This window comes from Accipiter gentilis, chromosome W (genome assembly GCF_929443795.1).
Source record: "Accipiter gentilis chromosome W, bAccGen1.1, whole genome shotgun sequence".
Taxonomy (NCBI): Eukaryota; Metazoa; Chordata; class Aves; order Accipitriformes; family Accipitridae; genus Astur; species Astur gentilis.
Window position 1 is genome coordinate 9,207,598 of NC_064918.1, and position 16,435 is coordinate 9,224,032.

A 16,435-nucleotide genomic window follows, 5' to 3' on the forward strand; every position below is an offset into this window, starting at 1 on the left:
GTTAACGTCACCGCCGGCGGCCAATAGCAGTATCGTTCGCCTGGGGTTTCCTAGCCCGCCCCGCGGCGCGGTGACCTCAGCGGCCTCAGCCAATGGCGGCGCCGCCCGCGTGGGGATTTCCAGCTACGGCGGCCGCGCGGCCTCGGGCTCCGGTGGGGGCGGGCGGGGGGCACCGGCGGCGGCGGCGGCCCCGGTGGGATATGGCCCTACCGCTCGGTGAGAGCTGGGCCCGGCCCTGCCCCGGTACCGGGAGGAGGGGGAGCTGGGGTCTGGCCCAGAGAAGGAGAAGGAAATGGAGACGGGGGGCGGAACCGGGGCCTGCCCCGGGGAGGAGGGGGGCAACCGGGATCTGAGGGGGGGGGGGCTAAGGTATCGGGGTCTGCGGCGGGAGGGTCCTGGTCCCTTCTGGGGGGAGTGAGCCGGGGGACCCCCGATCCCTGTCACGAGGGGGTGGGTCTTGGGGACTCCCCGGTTCCTGCCCTGGGGGGGTTGGAGGGGGGCAGGTACTTGTTGGGTATCTTGGGGATCCCCTGACAGCTCCTCGGGGGGGGTGTCATGGTCCTGGGGACCCCCTGATCCCGACTGGGGGGGGGGCAGATCCCTGCTTTGGGTGGATCCTGGTCCTGGGGATCCCCTCGTTTCTGGTGAGGGGGGAGCATGATCTTGGGGATCCCCCAATCCCTTTTCTGGGGGAGCTTTGATCACTGGGAGGGGGGCAGCAACCCTGTGCCCCCCCGCCGCAAGTCCTGCTGTGTGGGGTGACAGTTGCATGTCCCCCCCCAGGAGCTGCCCTGCAGGATCCCGGCCTGGCCATGGCACATGCCACACCTGTGACCGGTAAGACCCCCACACACACCCTGGATCCTGTTGTCCCTTCCCAGTCACAGACCCTGGGGCTGGGACACTGGGACCAGAGGTGACCCCAATTTGGCCCTGGCAGGCTGGTGGAGGGTCCCCCTCAAAGACCCCCGAGGATAAGGGAGGTGCTGGAGGGAGACTCACAGGGGGGGTTTGCCTTTGCAGATGATTTAGGTGAGTGGACCCAGGGGTATGCAGGCAGCTGGTAAGTTTTGCCACGTGTTTTCGGGGCACTTCGGCCAGAGCAGGATCATGGAGCCTCAGGTGACAGAGCCGGCGATGGAGGTCCCCCCGCTCTGCATGCCTGGACAAGCCAAATCCATCCTCTCCGGGGCCGTGAGCAGGCTCTGGGGTGCAGAGCTGTGTGCTGTGAAGCAGTGAACTCCCCCACGGGGACACAGTGGGGTTCAGGGGAGGGGATGGGGCATCTCGTCCCCCCCGATGGCTGCTCCATTCTCTGCCTTGAACACAAAGGAGGCATTTTTGGGTGGAAACGAGGCAGGATCTGGCCACTCCTGTCCCCTGCTCTGGCTCAGGGCAAATGGAGGGGGGGGGCACAGCAAGCCCAGAGGGGTCTCACCAGGGTCTCGGGGTCCTCCCTGTCTCAGGGCTGCCCTGACACCCTCCTCATCCCACAGAGATCATTGAAGAAGTCATGAAGGAGGATGGTTTCCAGCCAGATCCGGCCGCCGTCTTGCCCAAAGCGTTGCCCAAAGGCTCGGCCAAGCTGGTGGCCCGTGGCTCCAGCCCCGTGGTGGCCACCCGGCTGCTGCACCCAGCTGAGTCCTGCCTGCTGGCAGCCGGCTTGGCACCCTATGGTGCCACAGTGCTGCCAGCTGACACACGGTCCCCGCAGCTCACCCAAAGCCTCAGCACCCTCTCGCTGTCACCCAAGCTGGTGCCGCGGGGAACAACAGGCGCTGGTGGGTGGCACCGGTGGTCTCTGGTTGCCGGACACAGCAAAGAGCAGCTGGAGGAGCTGCTGGAGCCACCCAAATTGGTGATCACGGAGCAGCCCAAGCAGCGGGGCATGCGCTTTCGCTACGAGTGCGAGGGCCGCTCGGCCGGCAGCATCCTGGGCGAGAGCAGCACCGACGCCAGCAAGACGCTGCCAGCCATCGAGGTGAGCGTGCCGCGCGGCCGATGCCTGGCTCAGAGGCAGGCCAGGGTGGGAGGGCTGAGGTTTGGGGGTGGTAGAAGAGTGCTGGGGGGCTGCCAGAGCCCTGTGGGTGCCAGGGGGATGCGGAAACCCATGGGCTTTGGGGTGCTCGGTGCCTGTCCTTGAGCATAGGGGCCTCCTGTGTTGGGAGGACTGGGACTAGGACTAGACTGGACTGGGACCGGGACCAGCACTGGGATTGGGACTGAGATTGGCACTGAGACGGGACGGGGACTGGGACTGGGATTGGGACTGGGAACTGGATGGGGACAGTGACTGGAACTGGGACTGGAATTGGTACTGGGACTGTGACCAGCACTGGGATTGGGACCGAGATTGGCACTGAGATGGGACCGGGATTGGGACTGGGAACTGGACTGGGACTAGAATTGGTACTGGAATTGGGACTGGGACTGGACTGGGACCAAAACTGGGACTAGGATTGGACTAATGTCTCCCTGGGGTGGTGGGTGCCAGCTGGGTGCTGGAAGGTACCTGATCCCCATGGGGTGGTGCCAGGGCCCTGCGGGTGGGGGGGTGGTTGGATCCCAGTGGGTGCTGGAGCCCATGCTGGGGTGCTTTCCCCCCTGCCGTGTTTCTGGGCAGGGGGTCTCCCCCGTTGTCGGTATACCTGGGGTCGTGCTGATGGCTCGTGTCTCCCCAGCTGCTGAACTGCCACACAGTCCCTGAGGTGAAGGTGACGGCGTGCTTGGTGCGGAAGGACTGGCCCTACCGCGTCCACCCCCACGGCCTGGTGGGCAAGGACTGCAGCAACGGGCTCTGCGAGGTCGTCCTCAAGCCCCAGACCAACCCCAAGCACAGGTATGCGATGTCAGGATGAGTCCTGCCGCTGGCAGAGAGCTGCGCCGGGCTGGGGCAGAGACCTTGCACCAGGACGCTGGCATCGGTTCATGCTGGAGTTGGCGCCGGCAGGGCAAAGGCTGTTTTTTGGGGGGGTTCCCTGGGTAGTGGGAGGCTGGGAGGGGCAGGATACCTGGGTCCCCTGGAGTTTTGGATGGGGGGATTCACCTTCCCAGCACGTCTCTGCTCCCTGGCAGCTTTAGCAACCTGGGCATCCAGTGCGTGAAGAAGAAGGAGATCGAGGCGGCGATAGAGAAGAAGCTGCAGTTGGGCATTGACCCCTTCAAAGGTGGCGGGGGGGGCTCAAGCAGAGACATTCCTGGGGACTGAGACCCTATCGCTGCAGGGGATCTGGATCCTGGGGGGACCACTGACCATCCCCTCTTCTTTCCCCCAGCCGGTTCCCTCAAGAACCATCAGGAGGTGGACATGAACGTGGTAAGGATCTGCTTCCAGGCCTCCTACAAGGACAGCTCCGGGCAGACACGGCACCTCAGCCCGGTGCTCTCGGAGCCCATCTTCGACAAGAGTATGTGGTGGTGGTGGGGACTTCATATCCCTGCCCCCCCCCCCCCCCCCCCCCCCCAAACACTCCCTGCTCCGGCATCTGGTTCTGGGGTGGGATGGGTGATGAGGTTGCACCAACTGGTTCCTCACCAGGGCCTGGCTCAGGCCGTAGGGTTTGGCCAGGGTTGGTCCCATGTGGCCAGTGGGGATTTGTCCCCTGTGCCTGGGGTGGGATGGTCACCTGCATCCCATGGAGCCGGTACCCTGCGTGACGGCTGGTTTGGAAGAGATGATGCCAATGGGAACGTTCCCGGTGCCTGAGCCTGGTCCTGGTGTCCTGTCCCAGTCCGATGACTGGTGCAACACCTGGACGGTTTGGGAGCCACCTTCCCGGCTCACAGCCTGAGCCGTGATGCTGTCTGCAGAGTCCACCAACACCTCGGAGCTGCGGATCTGCCGGATGAACAAGGAGAGTGGCCCTTGTACGGGCGGCGAGGAGCTCTACCTGCTCTGCGACAAAGTCCAGAAAGGTACCGGGGGTGAGCTGGGAGCCCTGTGACCCCGAGGGCATCTTTGGGGGCCAAATTACCCCCCAAAGGAAGCCAGGATGGGGGTGAAGGAGGGTGATGAATACCAGAACTGCTGGAAACTTTTGGGTATGGGTCTAAATGGGATTGGGAGCTGGGAGGTGCCACCTCCCCTGGGCTCCTAAACACCCCTTGGGTGCTGGAGGGGGGACCAAGGGGGTCCTGCAACCCCCCAGCCCCTCTGCTGTAGAGGAAGGGCCCCTGGGCTGGAGAGGGAGGACCTCCAAGTCATGATGGGAGGGATCTTGGGTGGTTTTTGGAAGTGTAGAGGGCAGGAAGGGGTGACCTGGGTGCAGGAGAGGGGACCTCAGGGTGCTGGAGGGGGGACTCCAAGTGTCGATAAGCGACTTTGAGGGCTGGAGGGGGGACCCCCCGCTGCCTCACTGACCGCCCCCTTCCTAATCCCTACAGAGGACATCGCGGTGGTTTTCCGGAAGGAGACGTGGGAGGCGCGGGCGGACTTCTCGCAGGCTGATGTGCACCGCCAGGTTGCCATCGTCTTCAAGACGCCGCCCTACCAGCACCTGGAGCTGGCTGAGCCTGTGGAGGTGGAGGTCTTCCTGCAACGGCTCACCGACAGCGTCTGCAGCGAGTCCTTCCGCTTCACCTACCTGCCCAAGGACCATGGTACCCGCACAGTCACGTGCCCTGGGAGAGGGATGACAGGCCCCCGGGATGGGGACAGGACCCCCGGGGTTGGGATGTGGCCCCCCACAATGGGGACAGCCCCTCTGGGACAGGGATGAGCCACTCAAGAGTGGGGTGAGGGGGATTGGGGACACCCTACATGATGATGATGAAAGCCCACAGGACTGGGGACAAGTCCCCAGGATGGGGACAAGGCTTGAAGGATGGGGACATGGGGTTGGGGACAGCCCCCCTGGGATGGGGACAAGGCCTGTGGGATGGGGATGTGGGATGGAAATGGGCCGCCTGGGAAAGGGATGAAGCCTGTGGCATAGGGACGGGTCTCTCCAGGCTGGGGACAGACTCCCAGCATGGGGACAAGGCTAACAGGGTGAGACCCGGGACCAAGGGGTGGGGGAGACACCCTGGCACTCATGGCCCCCCCCCACATCCCCTCCCCGCAGATGCCTACGGGGTGAACGTGAAGCGGAAGCGGGGGATGCCTGATGTCCTGGAGGAGCTCTCGAGCACAGGTGGGTGCTGGCAGGGACCCCCCATGAAGGGGAGAAGGCTTCATGTGGAGGTCACCCCAATATCAGGGGGACACCCCCTCCCCTTTCCCATGCTGTGATGCTCCCCTCACCCCATGCCCCCTCCCCGGCCCTGCAGATCCATATGGGATTGAAGCCAAGAGGAGGAAGAAGCCACTGGGATACATGGATCACTTCGCGCCCTTGCCGGTGGCAGGTGGGTCCCTGGGGAGGGGGATGCAGTGGCACCCATAGCCTGACCTGGGGTCAGAAGAGCCCCCCCCCCCCCCCCGCAAGGGTGGGAGACATCTCCAGGTCACCCCCAGACTTGAGAGAGGCCCCTGGGGCCCCCCAGGGTCACCCCCAGACATGGGAGGGGACCCCAAGACCCCCCCACCCTGTTATATGGGTCCCCCCAGACTTGGGAGAGGCCCCTGGGGACCCACAGGGTCACCCCCAGACATGGGAGGGGTCCCCAAAACCCTCACAGCCCCAGGGTCACCCCCAGAGTTGGGAGCAGCCCTAAGGGGACCCCCACAACTCTGAGAGTGTGTGTGTGTCCTGCCCTGGTGTCACCCCAGGAGGGTGTTGGGGGGTTGGGAGGACCCCCCAGAGCCCCCCTAAACCCTCTTCCCCCCCCCCCCAGAAGATGCCTTCGCCCTCTTCACTGCCGAGCCGGAACCCTTCGATGCCCTAGCCCAGTTCTACGTCCCTTTGGCCCCCCCAGCCCTCCGTGAGGGGTTGCCCCCCCCCTACCCCCCCCTGGACTTCCCAGCCTGTCTGGGCCCTGAACTGCTGGCCGAGCCCTACAGTTCCCCACCCCCTGCCCCCCCCTTCCCCCTCACCGACCCCCACCCCACTGCCAGCCTGGTGGGCACCCATATGTTCCCCGGGCACTACAAAGAGGCTGACCTGTGCCTTGGGGATGTCTGAGTCCTCCCCAAACCCCCCCTTCTTCCCCAGCACAGACTTGGGGCACCCCATTACCCCCCCCCAGCTGGGGGGGGTCCCCCTTGTCCCCAACCCCCCCTGCCCCAGGCCGGCTGGCCCCGCTGGGGCGGCACGGAGCTCCCCCCCTGGGAAGGACACCCCCCACCCCACCCCAGTTCAAGCTGCTTTGCACTATATTTATGGGGGACACACACACACATGTGCCACTGCCCCGGTCCTGCAGGTCCCTCATCCCTGTGTGCCGGGGATGGGGGGGGAATAAAGCCATGGATTCCATTGCTGGCCTCATCCTGCCCGGGGGGGGAATTGGGGGGGGGGGGGGGGGATAACGGGGATACTGGGAGAACTGGTTCCCAGTAGAAGTCCCTGCTGGGAAACCCCAGCCATACCCCGGCGCTGGGATGGATACGGCAGTGGGACGGGCTGGTACTGGGACCAGTATAGCCTGGGAACTGGGACCAGCACCATGACCAGTATAGCCCTTGGAACTGTGACCACTACTGGGACCAGCCTGGACCAGTATAGACTAAGGACTGGGACAAGCCAAACCCAGTACAGCCCTGGGACTGGGACCAGCACCAGGACCAGTATAGCCCGGAGACGGGGACCAGCACCAGGACCAGTATAGCCCAGTATCCCCTGGGAACTGGGACCAGCACCGGGACCAGCCAGGCCCAGTATAGCCCTGGGAATGGGGCTGGCCTGGCCCAGCATAGCCCGGGGACTGGGACCAGCACCATGACCAGTATAGCCTGGGAACTGGGACCGGTACTGGGATCAGCCGGGCCTAGTTATAGCCTAAGGACTGGGACCAGCCTTACCCAGTATTCCCCTAGGACTGGTACCAGCACAGGCTCCGCTGCCCCGCCTCTCAGGGGGGCGGTACTGCGAAGGCCGCGCCACTTTACCATTGACCCTACCCTCCCTATAACGTCTTCCACCTGCCCCAAGGCGTACCTCCCTTCCTGCCCTTTTCTGGCCCTTCCCTGGCAGTTTCACTTCCGTTTCCGGGTCGCTCCGTGGCCACGGGCCCGGTGGTAAGTGATTAGTGGCGGCGGGGCCGCCTCCACTTTTGGTCCTCCCTTCCCCTAATCTGCTGGTGGGTGTCGCGTGTCCGTCTGTCCCCCATCCCCCCCCACCGGTACAGCGGCTCCCGCTCGGGTCCAGTAGGGACATCCGCGCCGGACCTTATCTGGGGCCTCTACCCGGGGCCCTCCCTTCCCCCCCCACCGCCCCGAGAGTCGCCCCGTGTCCCCCCCGACCTTGCCCTGGGATGTGTCCGTGTCCTCCCCAGCCCCGGGGAGGGTTCCCGGTGTGTGTCCCTCCACCTCCCCTAGAGCTACCTGGTGTCTTTCTCGCCTCCGTTCCCCCCCCCCCCCCCCCCCCCGGTGCTCCCCTTTCCCCCCCGTCTCTGTGCCCCCCCCCCCCCCTTCTTATTCCCCTCCCCGGGGGGTGCCTGGTGCTCCATCCCATCACCCATGGGTGCTCACACGTCCCTGCCAGGTGTCCCCTACCCACTATGTCATGTCCCGTCACCCCCCGCGGACTCTTCATGTCCCCTAATGCAGCCCTCCACCCTCAGGTAGGGAACAGCTCCTCTTCCTCCTTCTCCTTTTCCTTCTTGGTGCCCAGTGGGAGCCCCACCCATCCCAGCCCCCCCAGCTCATTGACATCTTGGGGACGCCAGGATGTGGCATGAAGCCCGCAAGCATGAGCGCAAGCTGCGAGGGATGATGGTGGACTACAAGAAGCGAGCGGAACGCCGTAGGGAATACTATGAGAAGATCGTGAGTGGCCCTGACTTCGTCCCCTCCTCGGGGACAGCGGTGGCCCCCCATCATCGCTGGCTGGGCCCTGATTTGGGGCATGCCTGGGGCATTTGGGAACCGTCTGGGCGCTTCGCGGCTTGTTTTGGAGGTGAAAGAGGGATGGATGGAAGGAGCTGTAGCACTTGCTGCCGCCTGCCTTCCCCCGGGGACCCCACGTGGGTGTCCCTGGGTGGGCACCCTAAATCCACACAAACAAAACTACCCCCCTTTCGGCTCCCCCTTTCCCCCGGGGCTCCTGCTCCCCCTTTTCCCTGGGGCTTGGGGCTCCCTCTTTTCCTAACCCTTGGGGGTTTTATTCTTTTTTTTTCTTTTTTTCTAACTTTGGGGGTTTCCACTTCTCCTAGAAAAAGGACCCGGCCCAGTTTCTCCAGGTTCATGGCCAGGCCTGCAAGGTCCATCTGGACTCAGCCATCGCACTGGCCGCTGAAAGCCCTGTCAACATGTGAGTAGCCCCGCATGGGGCTGGAGGCATCTCCCGCTGCTCCCCAAGCAGCTCTGGGGGGTTTGGGGGGAGCGGTCAGTGCCTTGCTGAAGCCTGGGGGGGCTCTCATGCAGCCACAGTATCTTTGAGAAGTGCTGAGCCCACTGGCAAGGGTTCGGGGGTGTGTTGGGGGGGGTTCTTGCCTGGCTGGCGGTATGTGCCCGGCTGCTCGGCTCCTTGTAGCGCAGCCCTGGGGCTGGCTGGGTTCCTCCCGCCCTGGGAAATGAAATCTAGGCCAGTTTCTGCTTGTCAAAACCAAATAAAAAGGACTCGGCTCCTCCTCTGCCAGAGCTTCTAGGAGATGCTGCTGTGGCAAATGAGTTGGTTCTCCCCTCCCTGCTCGGGAATGACTAATGCAGAAGAGCCGAGCGCGCCCATTGGTGCTTGATGGCGGGGCAGTTTGTGCGGGTTTGGGGGGACCCAGCTCCTCCTGGGGGGGCTTCCTGGCTGTCCCCCAGCCCTGACGACATCTCTCTCCCCTTGCAGGATGCCCTGGCAGGGGGACACGAACAACATGATTGACCGCTTCGACGTGCGGGCGCACCTGGATTATATCCCCATGTACACCCCGCCCCTGCTGAACCCCATGTAAGCCATGGGGTGCCAGGGCACCCTGCTTTGATGGGAGCTTCTGGGTCCAGATCAGGCCTTCTCGGGGTCTGTTTTGGCGTGGTTGCCTGAGGTTTTGGAGCCGGCGTCACCTGCAAGCCTGGCTGGGGTCGCTGCAGAGCGGACAGGGCTGCTTTTTAGATTTTCTGTACTGGGACCAGTGTGGAGATCCCAGTACTGGGAGGATAAGCTGGAACGAGTGCAGCGGGATGGGTAGGACTGGAGCACGGAGCAAAGGGGAACCCCACAGCAGCTTTTCTGTACCTAAAATCTTAGAGAGGATGGAGCTGAGCTCTTTGCAGAGATTTGCAGTAAAAGGGTGTGATGAAAAGGCCAAAATTAGAGTGAGGGAGTTAAGTACCAGCACAACCCCCAGAGGCTGGGAAGGTTCTCTCTCTCTGGAGAGAGGTGCTGCTCAGCTGGAGGAGGCTGCTGTAGTCGGCCCTGCTTTGAGCAAGGACGGGGCAGAAGGCAAATATCCCCCCAGGTCTGGGTCTGTGAAGAGCAGCCAGGTTCCCTTCCTGCCCCTGCTCACTGCTGCTCCAGCACCTCCTTACCCTCTTCGGCCTTGGCACGAGCTCCGGAGAGGAGTTTGGCCCCTTTGCTGGGTTTTCAAGGGAATTCCAGACCAGTATGTGATACTTCACCCACAAACCCCAGCCCTGATCTCCCCACACAGCAGGGGATCTGATCTCGCTAAGCCAAGCAGAAAGGGGTTATGGTTTTTCTGGAGTCCAAAATCCCTTGGGGAGAGGGGAACCTCCATCTCCCCAGAGGCTTGTGAGCACCAAAAGCTGCATCTGCTCCTTTCCAGCTCCCCCGAGCAGGAGTCTGATGAGAGAAAGTGTAACTATGAGCGGTACCGAGGCCTGGTGCAGAACGACTTTGCCGGTAGTAAGTGTCTGGTGCAGGTGGGAGGGTCAGGGCCACGTGAGACAGAGCGAGCCCCCACGATTCGGGGGAAATCCCAGCTCTTCCAGGGCATGGCTCAATGTAGCACCAGCTGAAGGGTGAGGGGAGGGTTTTGTTCCTGCTCTGGGGGTGGCGAGGTGCTGGGAGAGCTGCGTCCCCTCTAATGAGCTGCAGTTAATCAGCTCTCTGAGCTGTTCTCTCAAGTGGGCGTAAAGCAGGCTGGTAACTTCCCTGTGTGGTTGCAGTCTCAGAGGAGCAGTGCCTCTACCAGATCTACATTGATGAGCTCTATGGGGGACTCCAAAAGCCAAATGAAGATGAGAAAAAGAAGTGAGTGAGAAGAGGTGACAAAGGGCGGTTGTCATGTTCCTGTCCTCAGACACTGTCCTGGGAGCACGGCTCCACGGCCTCGGAAACACCCACTCTTCGACCAGTCCCAGTTTCCCCTCTATCGGGGTGGGACTGAGCAGCCACCGGCTGCACCATCCACCCTCGGCTGCTTTTGGTGATGCTCTGAAGTCATCCCCGTGTTTCTGCGCTGAAATATCTGTCCCGTCCTTGTCGCTGTGGCCGCGAGGCCATCCTGGGGCTGAGCAGAGCGGTGGTGGCTGAGGAGGGAGGCAGAGGAAGGGCTGGTTTCTTCCCAAGGAAGCTTTCTGTCTTGATGCCTTCTCATGCGGCCTGGCATGGAGAGGCGGGCAGGGGCTTAAGTGTGTCTGTGCCCAGGCTGGCGGAGAAAAAGGCTTCCATCGGCTACACGTATGAGGACAGCACTGTGGCTGAGCTCGAGAACTCCTTGGAGAAGCGAGGGGACGAGGAAGACTCTGAGGAAGACAGCAACACAGACGAAGATGAAGTCATCCCTGATATCGGTAATGGCCCTCCCTTATCGGGCTGCTTCACCCTGGTTTGGTAGACGTGCTGAGCCCTGCCTTGCCGCTGAGCTGCCTGTGCTCTGCCCACAGATGTGGAAGTGGATGTGGATGAGCTGAACCAGGAACAGGTGGCTGACCTGAACAAGCAGGCGACTGCATATGGCATGGCAGAAGGGGACTTTGTCAGGTACGGCTGGCAGCTGGGATAAGCACCAGGAACCCAGCGGAGCCTCACCGGGGCCTCCCCTTCTCACTGGGGGCTGAATCCTTTGCAGATGTGCCTGTCTCTAGGATGGGGGTCCCCAAAAAAGTCTCCCCTGAGCACGGTGCTGGCCGGTGGGCTCTTACTGAGGGTTTCTCTTTTTTGGGGGGGAAAAGGATGTTGCGGAAGGACAAAGAAGAGGCAGAAGCTATTAAAAATGCCAAAGCCCTGGAAGAAGAAAAGGCGATGTACTCGGTAAGGGAAGCTCTGGCAAGCTCTGCCCTGTCCCGCTGCGAGCCTTAGCTGGCCGGGAGCCTCCCGGGGCAGCAGACTGGGTCTTGTGGGTGCCTTGGGCCCCCTCCCTGCTCACGGAAGCACCTCTGCCTCCCAAGGGGGGCCCGCAAACTCCTGGGGCGACTTCCCCCAGGGTCAATGCTGTCTCTTAGCTCAGGCTGCTCTCCTAGGGCCGTCGCTCTCGCCGCCAAAGAAGGGAGTTCAGGGAGAAACGCTTGAAAGGGAGGAAGATCAGCCCACCCAGGTGAGTGTCCTGGCCCGGCAGCCGAGACCGGGGCTCCCGGAGCTCGGCCACGGCCCTGGTCCATTCGTATCCATCCCAGGCAGCTCCTCTCTGCTCCGTCCTAAGCGTCATCTGTGCCCATGCCAGTTTGCGTGGGGTCCCAGCAGCTCTGGCCCCTGGTGACATCCCACCGATATCTCCTTCCCTAACGCCCTCTCCTTTCGCAGCTACGCACGGAGAGACAGTCCCACCTATGATCCCTACAAACGGTGAGTGGCCGCAGTCCCGGGACGAGCGGGTTCTCCAGGCTGGGGACGTCCCCTTCCCGCAGGGAACCTGGCACCCAGTGGTTTTTGGGAGGGAGTTTTTTTGGCAACTGAAGCTGCCTCCCTCCTCGCCACCTCGCAGCTCCCCCTCAGAGTCCACCTCCGAATCCCGCTCCCGTTCCCGCACCCCATCTCCTGGCCACGAGGAAAAGATCACCTTCATCACCAGCTTCGGCGGCAGCGATGAGGAAGCGGTGGCAGCATCCGCGCAAGCTGGCGGCGTCTCCAGAAAAGCCACCACACTTGGCAAACAGCGTTCTGCCCCAGGGCAGCTGGGCAGCACCGCGGCAGGTCATAGCACCTCGTCCCGGTCGGTAACTCTCCCATCTGGCTCACTTTCCCAACCCTTACCCACAGAGGCACGGCAGTGATGGCCAGACGAGCTTGCCGGCCCCTCGCGGGCATGGAGCCAGGCCAGCCTGGCGTGGAGACACCAGCAGGGGATGCTCCCGATGCCTGGCTGCTGCTCAAGGGGCAGAGGGGGGAACGTGGTGGGAGGGAGCAGGTGGGTTCTCCATCATGTAACCACGTAGGCCGTGTGCCTGCCCCGGTTCTGCTGCAGTGCTGGGGCAGGGCTTGCCAGCTTTGAGGGGATCTTCATGACATCTCCGGGTCTTCCTGGAGATGGGTGGGCTTGGGGGAGGCTGGAATTTGGGTGTGAGTCAAGCAGTTTCCTGCCCTAAAAGAAAGAGTGTCTGCCAGTTCCTGGAGAGCTCAGGGAGGGAATCGGGGCGGCCATCGTGGCTCCTTTCCCAGCACAGCTGGGGGTCTGGGGGGCTCAGAGCCCCTTGGCAGAGGGCTGAGTGGCTCCAGGGCTGTCCCAGTTGTGCCTGGAGGCTCAATGCCAGTGTTGGGCAGGGGAGAGGCGCCTGCTCTCTCCTCATGGCTCAGCCCACGGGCTGTCAGCAGGGTCTGGCCGGACCCATGCTGTGCAGCACCACCTGGTGCTGGGAGCAATGAGGGTCCCAGCTCATCCCAGATGCCAACACCTCATCCTGTGTGTCCCTTCTAGGAGACACTCTTCATCCTCTTCCACCTCCCCATCCTCCTCATCCTCCAGCTCCCGCTCCAGCTCCCGCTCGCACCGAGGCAGCGGCTACCACCACTCCAGCCGCTACTGCCGCTCCCACAGCCGCCGGTACTCACGCTCCCGCAGCCACCGCTACTCAGGAGGGGGCTCACGGAACAGTCGGCGTCGCTCCAGATCCTATTCCCCCAACTGGGGGTATCGCTACAGCTCCTGCTGCCGCTCCAGGTGAGCTCTGTCCTCTGCTGTCCTGGTTCCTGCCCGTTTTGCCCCACTTCTCTACTGGGCTCCTCCATGGCGAGTTTTACCAGTGGCTTCATTGTCCTCCTGCTCAGCCACAGGCAGCGGTGCTGTCCCCTCAGCCACCTCTTTGGGCTGAACAAGCCCACGCATCTTGGCCTCTCCCGCTCAGTGCTCCAGCCCCTGCCAGACTGGTCCCAGTTTGTTACTGGGAGTCCCACACTGGTCCCTGTATCAAAAAAAAAAAAAAAGTCTCGCCAGTGTCGAATAAAGGGAAATATGTCCCATCACTTACCCTGCTAGTGGGTGGCTTCACCGTGAGTTCCCCCAGCACCATCTCTGCTTGCTGTTGGGGTGCGGGGGGGGGGGGGACGGACCCCAGTCACCCTTTGGGTGCCCCCCCCCCCCAAACACCCCTTCCACCTTGATTCCCTGTCTGCAGGAGCCATTCCAGGTCCAGAGAGCGCTACTGGCGAGGCAGCAGGTCCAGCCGACACCGGAGCAGCAGCCGAAGTCCCAGCAATTCGCAGAGCCGCAGCAAATCAATGTCTCCAGTGCGAGAGAAACCGCCGAGGCCTGCAGCGTCACCTGCTGTGGGGGAGAAACTGAAAAAGTGAGGGAGGGGAAGGGTCGGGGGGGCACCCAGGGTATTGAGCAGCCCCTGCATTGATCCTCATGCTCTTTTTTTTTTTTCTTTTTTTTTTTTTTTTTCTCTCCTGCTTTTAGGGCTGACACTGCTGCCGGTAAAGAGACAGGAGCTGCCAAAGTCAGTAAGAATTTAACCTCACCTGTTTAATTGGCATCACTGCAGAGCACACTAAGGGACATAGTGGTGGACGGGCTGGTGGAGGTGCCAGGACTTGGCACCGGTTGCCCCTGTGACCCGTTGCGTCCCATCCCTCCTTGACCGGGTGCCGGTCCTGCTCCCTCCTTGGAGCTTGAGAGGGGGGCTGCTGGACAGGAGCGGGGCCACGGGCTGCTCAGGGCAGTCTTGGCTCTGGGTGGTGGGGAGGTGGGGGGAGGAATGGGGACCCCCGGGATCCAGCTGGGTGCCATCTGTGCCGAAGCTGGGGGATGCCTGCCCTGCTTTGTTGGGTCCAGGCTGTCACTGGTGGCTGTCCTTGCACCCTGGGGTCTGTCCCCATGCCCAGCGGGTTCTAGTGCTGCTCCAGGGAGGGGGTGGAGGTGGTGGCAGGGGGCCGGGGGAGCCCCTCGCCCTGCTCGCAGGGGGGTTGGCCAGACTGCCAACAGAATGCAGGGCACGGCTGTCCTCTCTGGCTCTGTGAGTGGCCCCTCCATGCCCTCGGGCTGTCCCAGGCTACCCTCCGTCCCCAGGCCACCCTGTCCCTGGGTGCTTTTGGGCTGTGTCTGTGCATCCTTGGGGTGCCAGTGCCACCACCTGGGGCCACGGGTGCAGCTTGTTGTCCAAGGCCACCCTCAACAGCCACCATTTGTCCCCACAGCACCCACAGGTGTCCCTGCTGCTCGGGGACAGGGTGCGGGCACTGGCAAAGCCCCCCAGCAATGTGGGCAGGGACACCCAGGCCCTGTAGAGGGGCTCGGGGCAGGGGGCGGTCAGAGTTGTCACTGTGGCAAGGCAGGTGGTGGTGCTGGGATCCAGCTTGGCCAGCACTCAAAGCCAGTGTCTGCCGCGGGGGAGCCTGGGGGGGTCCCCAGGTCTGGCCAGCGTGGCTTGCACTGTGTCCTCATCCCCGTCCCCCCACCCCACCTTTCACACACCATTTTGGTTTGTTTGCAGCCCAAACTGACACCGCAGGAGAAGCTGAAGCTGCGCATGCAGAAGGCGCTGAACCGGCAGTGTAAGCAGCACCTGTGGCCCCCACCTCCACCACACCCTGACACACACACACACACGCATGCACACACCTCCCACCCCCCCATACCCTCTCTCAGCCCCCTGCTCTTTGGGTTTGGTTTGTTTTGTGGTTTGTTTTTTTTAATAGTTAAAGCTGATAAAAAGGCGGCGCAGGAAAAAATGCTGCAACAGGAGCATGAGAGACAGGTAGGGGGGGTGAGGCTGGGGGAGGGGCCGGGCTGGCAACCTGGGGGGGGCTGGAGCCGGTTAACGGGAATGCTCTTCTCTTCCAGGAGCGGGAGGATGAGCTGCGTGCCATGGCCCGGAAAATCCGCATGAAGTAAATCTTCTCCCGTCCCTTTACTGGGTGGATTTGGTGGGTGCAGGCTGCAACATGACCCCCACTGCTGCTGGCTGCACCCCCCAACCTCGTTTTATTTTTTGGCAGGGAGAGAGAGCGCCGGGAGAAGGAGCGGGAGGAATGGGAGAGGCAGTACAGCCGGCAGAGCCGGTCTCCATCCCCGTGCTATGGTGAGTGCCAGCTGACCGGGAGCCCATTGACAGTGTGTGTGTGGGGAGGGGGGGGTGAAGGGGTTCAGTGGAGCCCCCCAAAACAATGGGGAGTGGATTTCCCCCCCACACACACACGTTGGGCCTTTGCAGGGTGGAAAAGAAAAGTTGTATTCCAGGGGAAAAAATGGGTGGAAAAGGGGCTGCGCCACCTGAGTGTGTCCCCTCTGTCTTGCAGGTCGGGAATACAGCTCCTCCCGGAGGTACGTTCCCCTCTCCCACCCCACGGGTGGGGGAGGTCCTGGTGGTCAGGGCAGCTCCCTGGGGAACCCCCATTCTCACCCACCCCTCTTTCCCCCCCACCCCATCTGCAGGAGCTCCCGGTCCCGGAGCCCTCACTACCGCCACTGACGGGGAAATGGTGTCAGCTTTGCAGACAGCAAATAAAAGATGGAAAACCTGAATCTTCCACTGTCACCTTGGGGTTTTTTCCCACCTCTGTCGCCCCAGAAAAATTGTAATTATGGTCAGAAAAAAGGGGGTTTTGTTGGAAAAAGGGGGTTTTTGTTTTATTAACGGGTCACACGAGGAGGAAGGTGTAGGCGAGGATGTTGGCATAACGCAGCAGCATGGCTACCTGCACCCCCAGGGGTGTCTGTAGGGCATCCACCTGGAACACCACAGCTTCCACGTTGGTGGTGCTGAAAACGGCACCTCGACCCCTGCCCGGAGGTAAAATCAGGTGTGACTGCCCTGGATGGCCCCTAGCCCCCATAGGTAATGGTGCCAGAGGTTTGTCTGTACCCCCTGTGCTGTCATCTGCTCCCCCAGAAGTGCCTGGAATCGGGGTGAAGTGGGGTTGAAACCTTGGCTGGAACCTTTGTGACCCTGTGGCAGGCATAGGACCCCCACCAGCCCTGGCATGGCAGCTCCTGGGGGGGGTGGTGGCACCTGAGACCCCCACTGTGTTCTTCCCCATAGGACCCACCTGTGTCCCATGTGTATGTCCCC

General features: G+C 62.5%; 2 protein-coding genes across 5 annotated transcripts; both read left to right on the top strand.

The window, feature by feature from the left end:
• The first annotated feature begins 81 nt into the window (after positions 1–81).
• Positions 82–7,799, top strand: LOC126035274 (transcription factor RelB homolog). Of its 3 annotated transcripts, none has more exons than XM_049793670.1 (11): positions 82–216; positions 784–837; positions 1,497–1,981; positions 2,682–2,839; positions 3,076–3,167; positions 3,276–3,407; positions 3,811–3,915; positions 4,384–4,599; positions 5,064–5,132; positions 5,269–5,346; positions 7,713–7,799. In XM_049793670.1, exons 1-11 carry the CDS (start codon positions 93–95, stop codon positions 7,748–7,750), a joined length of 1,551 nt encoding a protein of 516 aa, XP_049649627.1. In that variant the 5' UTR covers positions 82–92; the 3' UTR covers positions 7,751–7,799. The 3 variants fall into 3 exon arrangements, with proteins under 3 accessions (XP_049649627.1, XP_049649625.1, XP_049649626.1); XM_049793668.1 differs by lacking the exon at positions 7,713–7,799 and adding an exon at positions 5,776–6,277; XM_049793669.1 differs by lacking the exon at positions 7,713–7,799 and adding an exon at positions 5,779–6,277.
• LOC126035255 (CLK4-associating serine/arginine rich protein-like) lies at positions 5,274–15,888 on the top strand. 2 transcript variants are annotated; one of them, XM_049793594.1, is made up of 21 exons: positions 6,408–7,117; positions 7,768–7,867; positions 8,254–8,351; positions 8,877–8,978; positions 9,814–9,893; positions 10,157–10,241; positions 10,638–10,783; positions 10,877–10,973; positions 11,165–11,243; positions 11,453–11,526; positions 11,733–11,774; positions 11,914–12,141; positions 12,844–13,086; positions 13,541–13,711; positions 13,825–13,864; positions 14,858–14,918; positions 15,063–15,121; positions 15,208–15,254; positions 15,363–15,445; positions 15,663–15,687; positions 15,799–15,888. In XM_049793594.1, exons 1-21 carry the CDS (start codon positions 6,819–6,821, stop codon positions 15,833–15,835), a joined length of 2,196 nt encoding a protein of 731 aa, XP_049649551.1. In that variant the 5' UTR covers positions 6,408–6,818; the 3' UTR covers positions 15,836–15,888. The 2 variants fall into 2 exon arrangements, with proteins under 2 accessions (XP_049649552.1, XP_049649551.1); XM_049793595.1 differs by lacking the exon at positions 6,408–7,117 and adding an exon at positions 5,274–5,346 and having other exon boundaries at positions 14,858–15,121; positions 15,604–15,687.
• Positions 15,889–16,435: the final 547 nt, after the last annotated feature.

What these genes read in the sequence shown, in the direction of transcription:
- LOC126035274 (XM_049793668.1), top strand. Translation starts at nt 93, where the DNA reads ATGGCGGCGCCGCCCGCGTGGGGATTTCCAGCTACGGCGGCCGCGCGG. An exon ending in CTGCGACAAAGTCCAGAAAG is followed by an intron (nt 3,916 to 4,383) that starts GTACCGGGGGTG and finishes TAATCCCTACAG; the next exon opens with AGGACATCGCGGTGGTTTTC. An exon ending in CTACCTGCCCAAGGACCATG is followed by an intron (nt 4,600 to 5,063) that starts GTACCCGCACAG and finishes CCCTCCCCGCAG; the next exon opens with ATGCCTACGGGGTGAACGTG.
- LOC126035255 (XM_049793594.1), top strand. Translation starts at nt 6,819, where the DNA reads ATGACCAGTATAGCCTGGGAACTGGGACCGGTACTGGGATCAGCCGGG. An exon ending in GCTGAAAGCCCTGTCAACAT is followed by an intron (nt 8,352 to 8,876) that starts GTGAGTAGCCCC and finishes CTCCCCTTGCAG; the next exon opens with GATGCCCTGGCAGGGGGACA. An exon ending in AGGAAGATCAGCCCACCCAG is followed by an intron (nt 11,527 to 11,732) that starts GTGAGTGTCCTG and finishes CTCCTTTCGCAG; the next exon opens with CTACGCACGGAGAGACAGTC.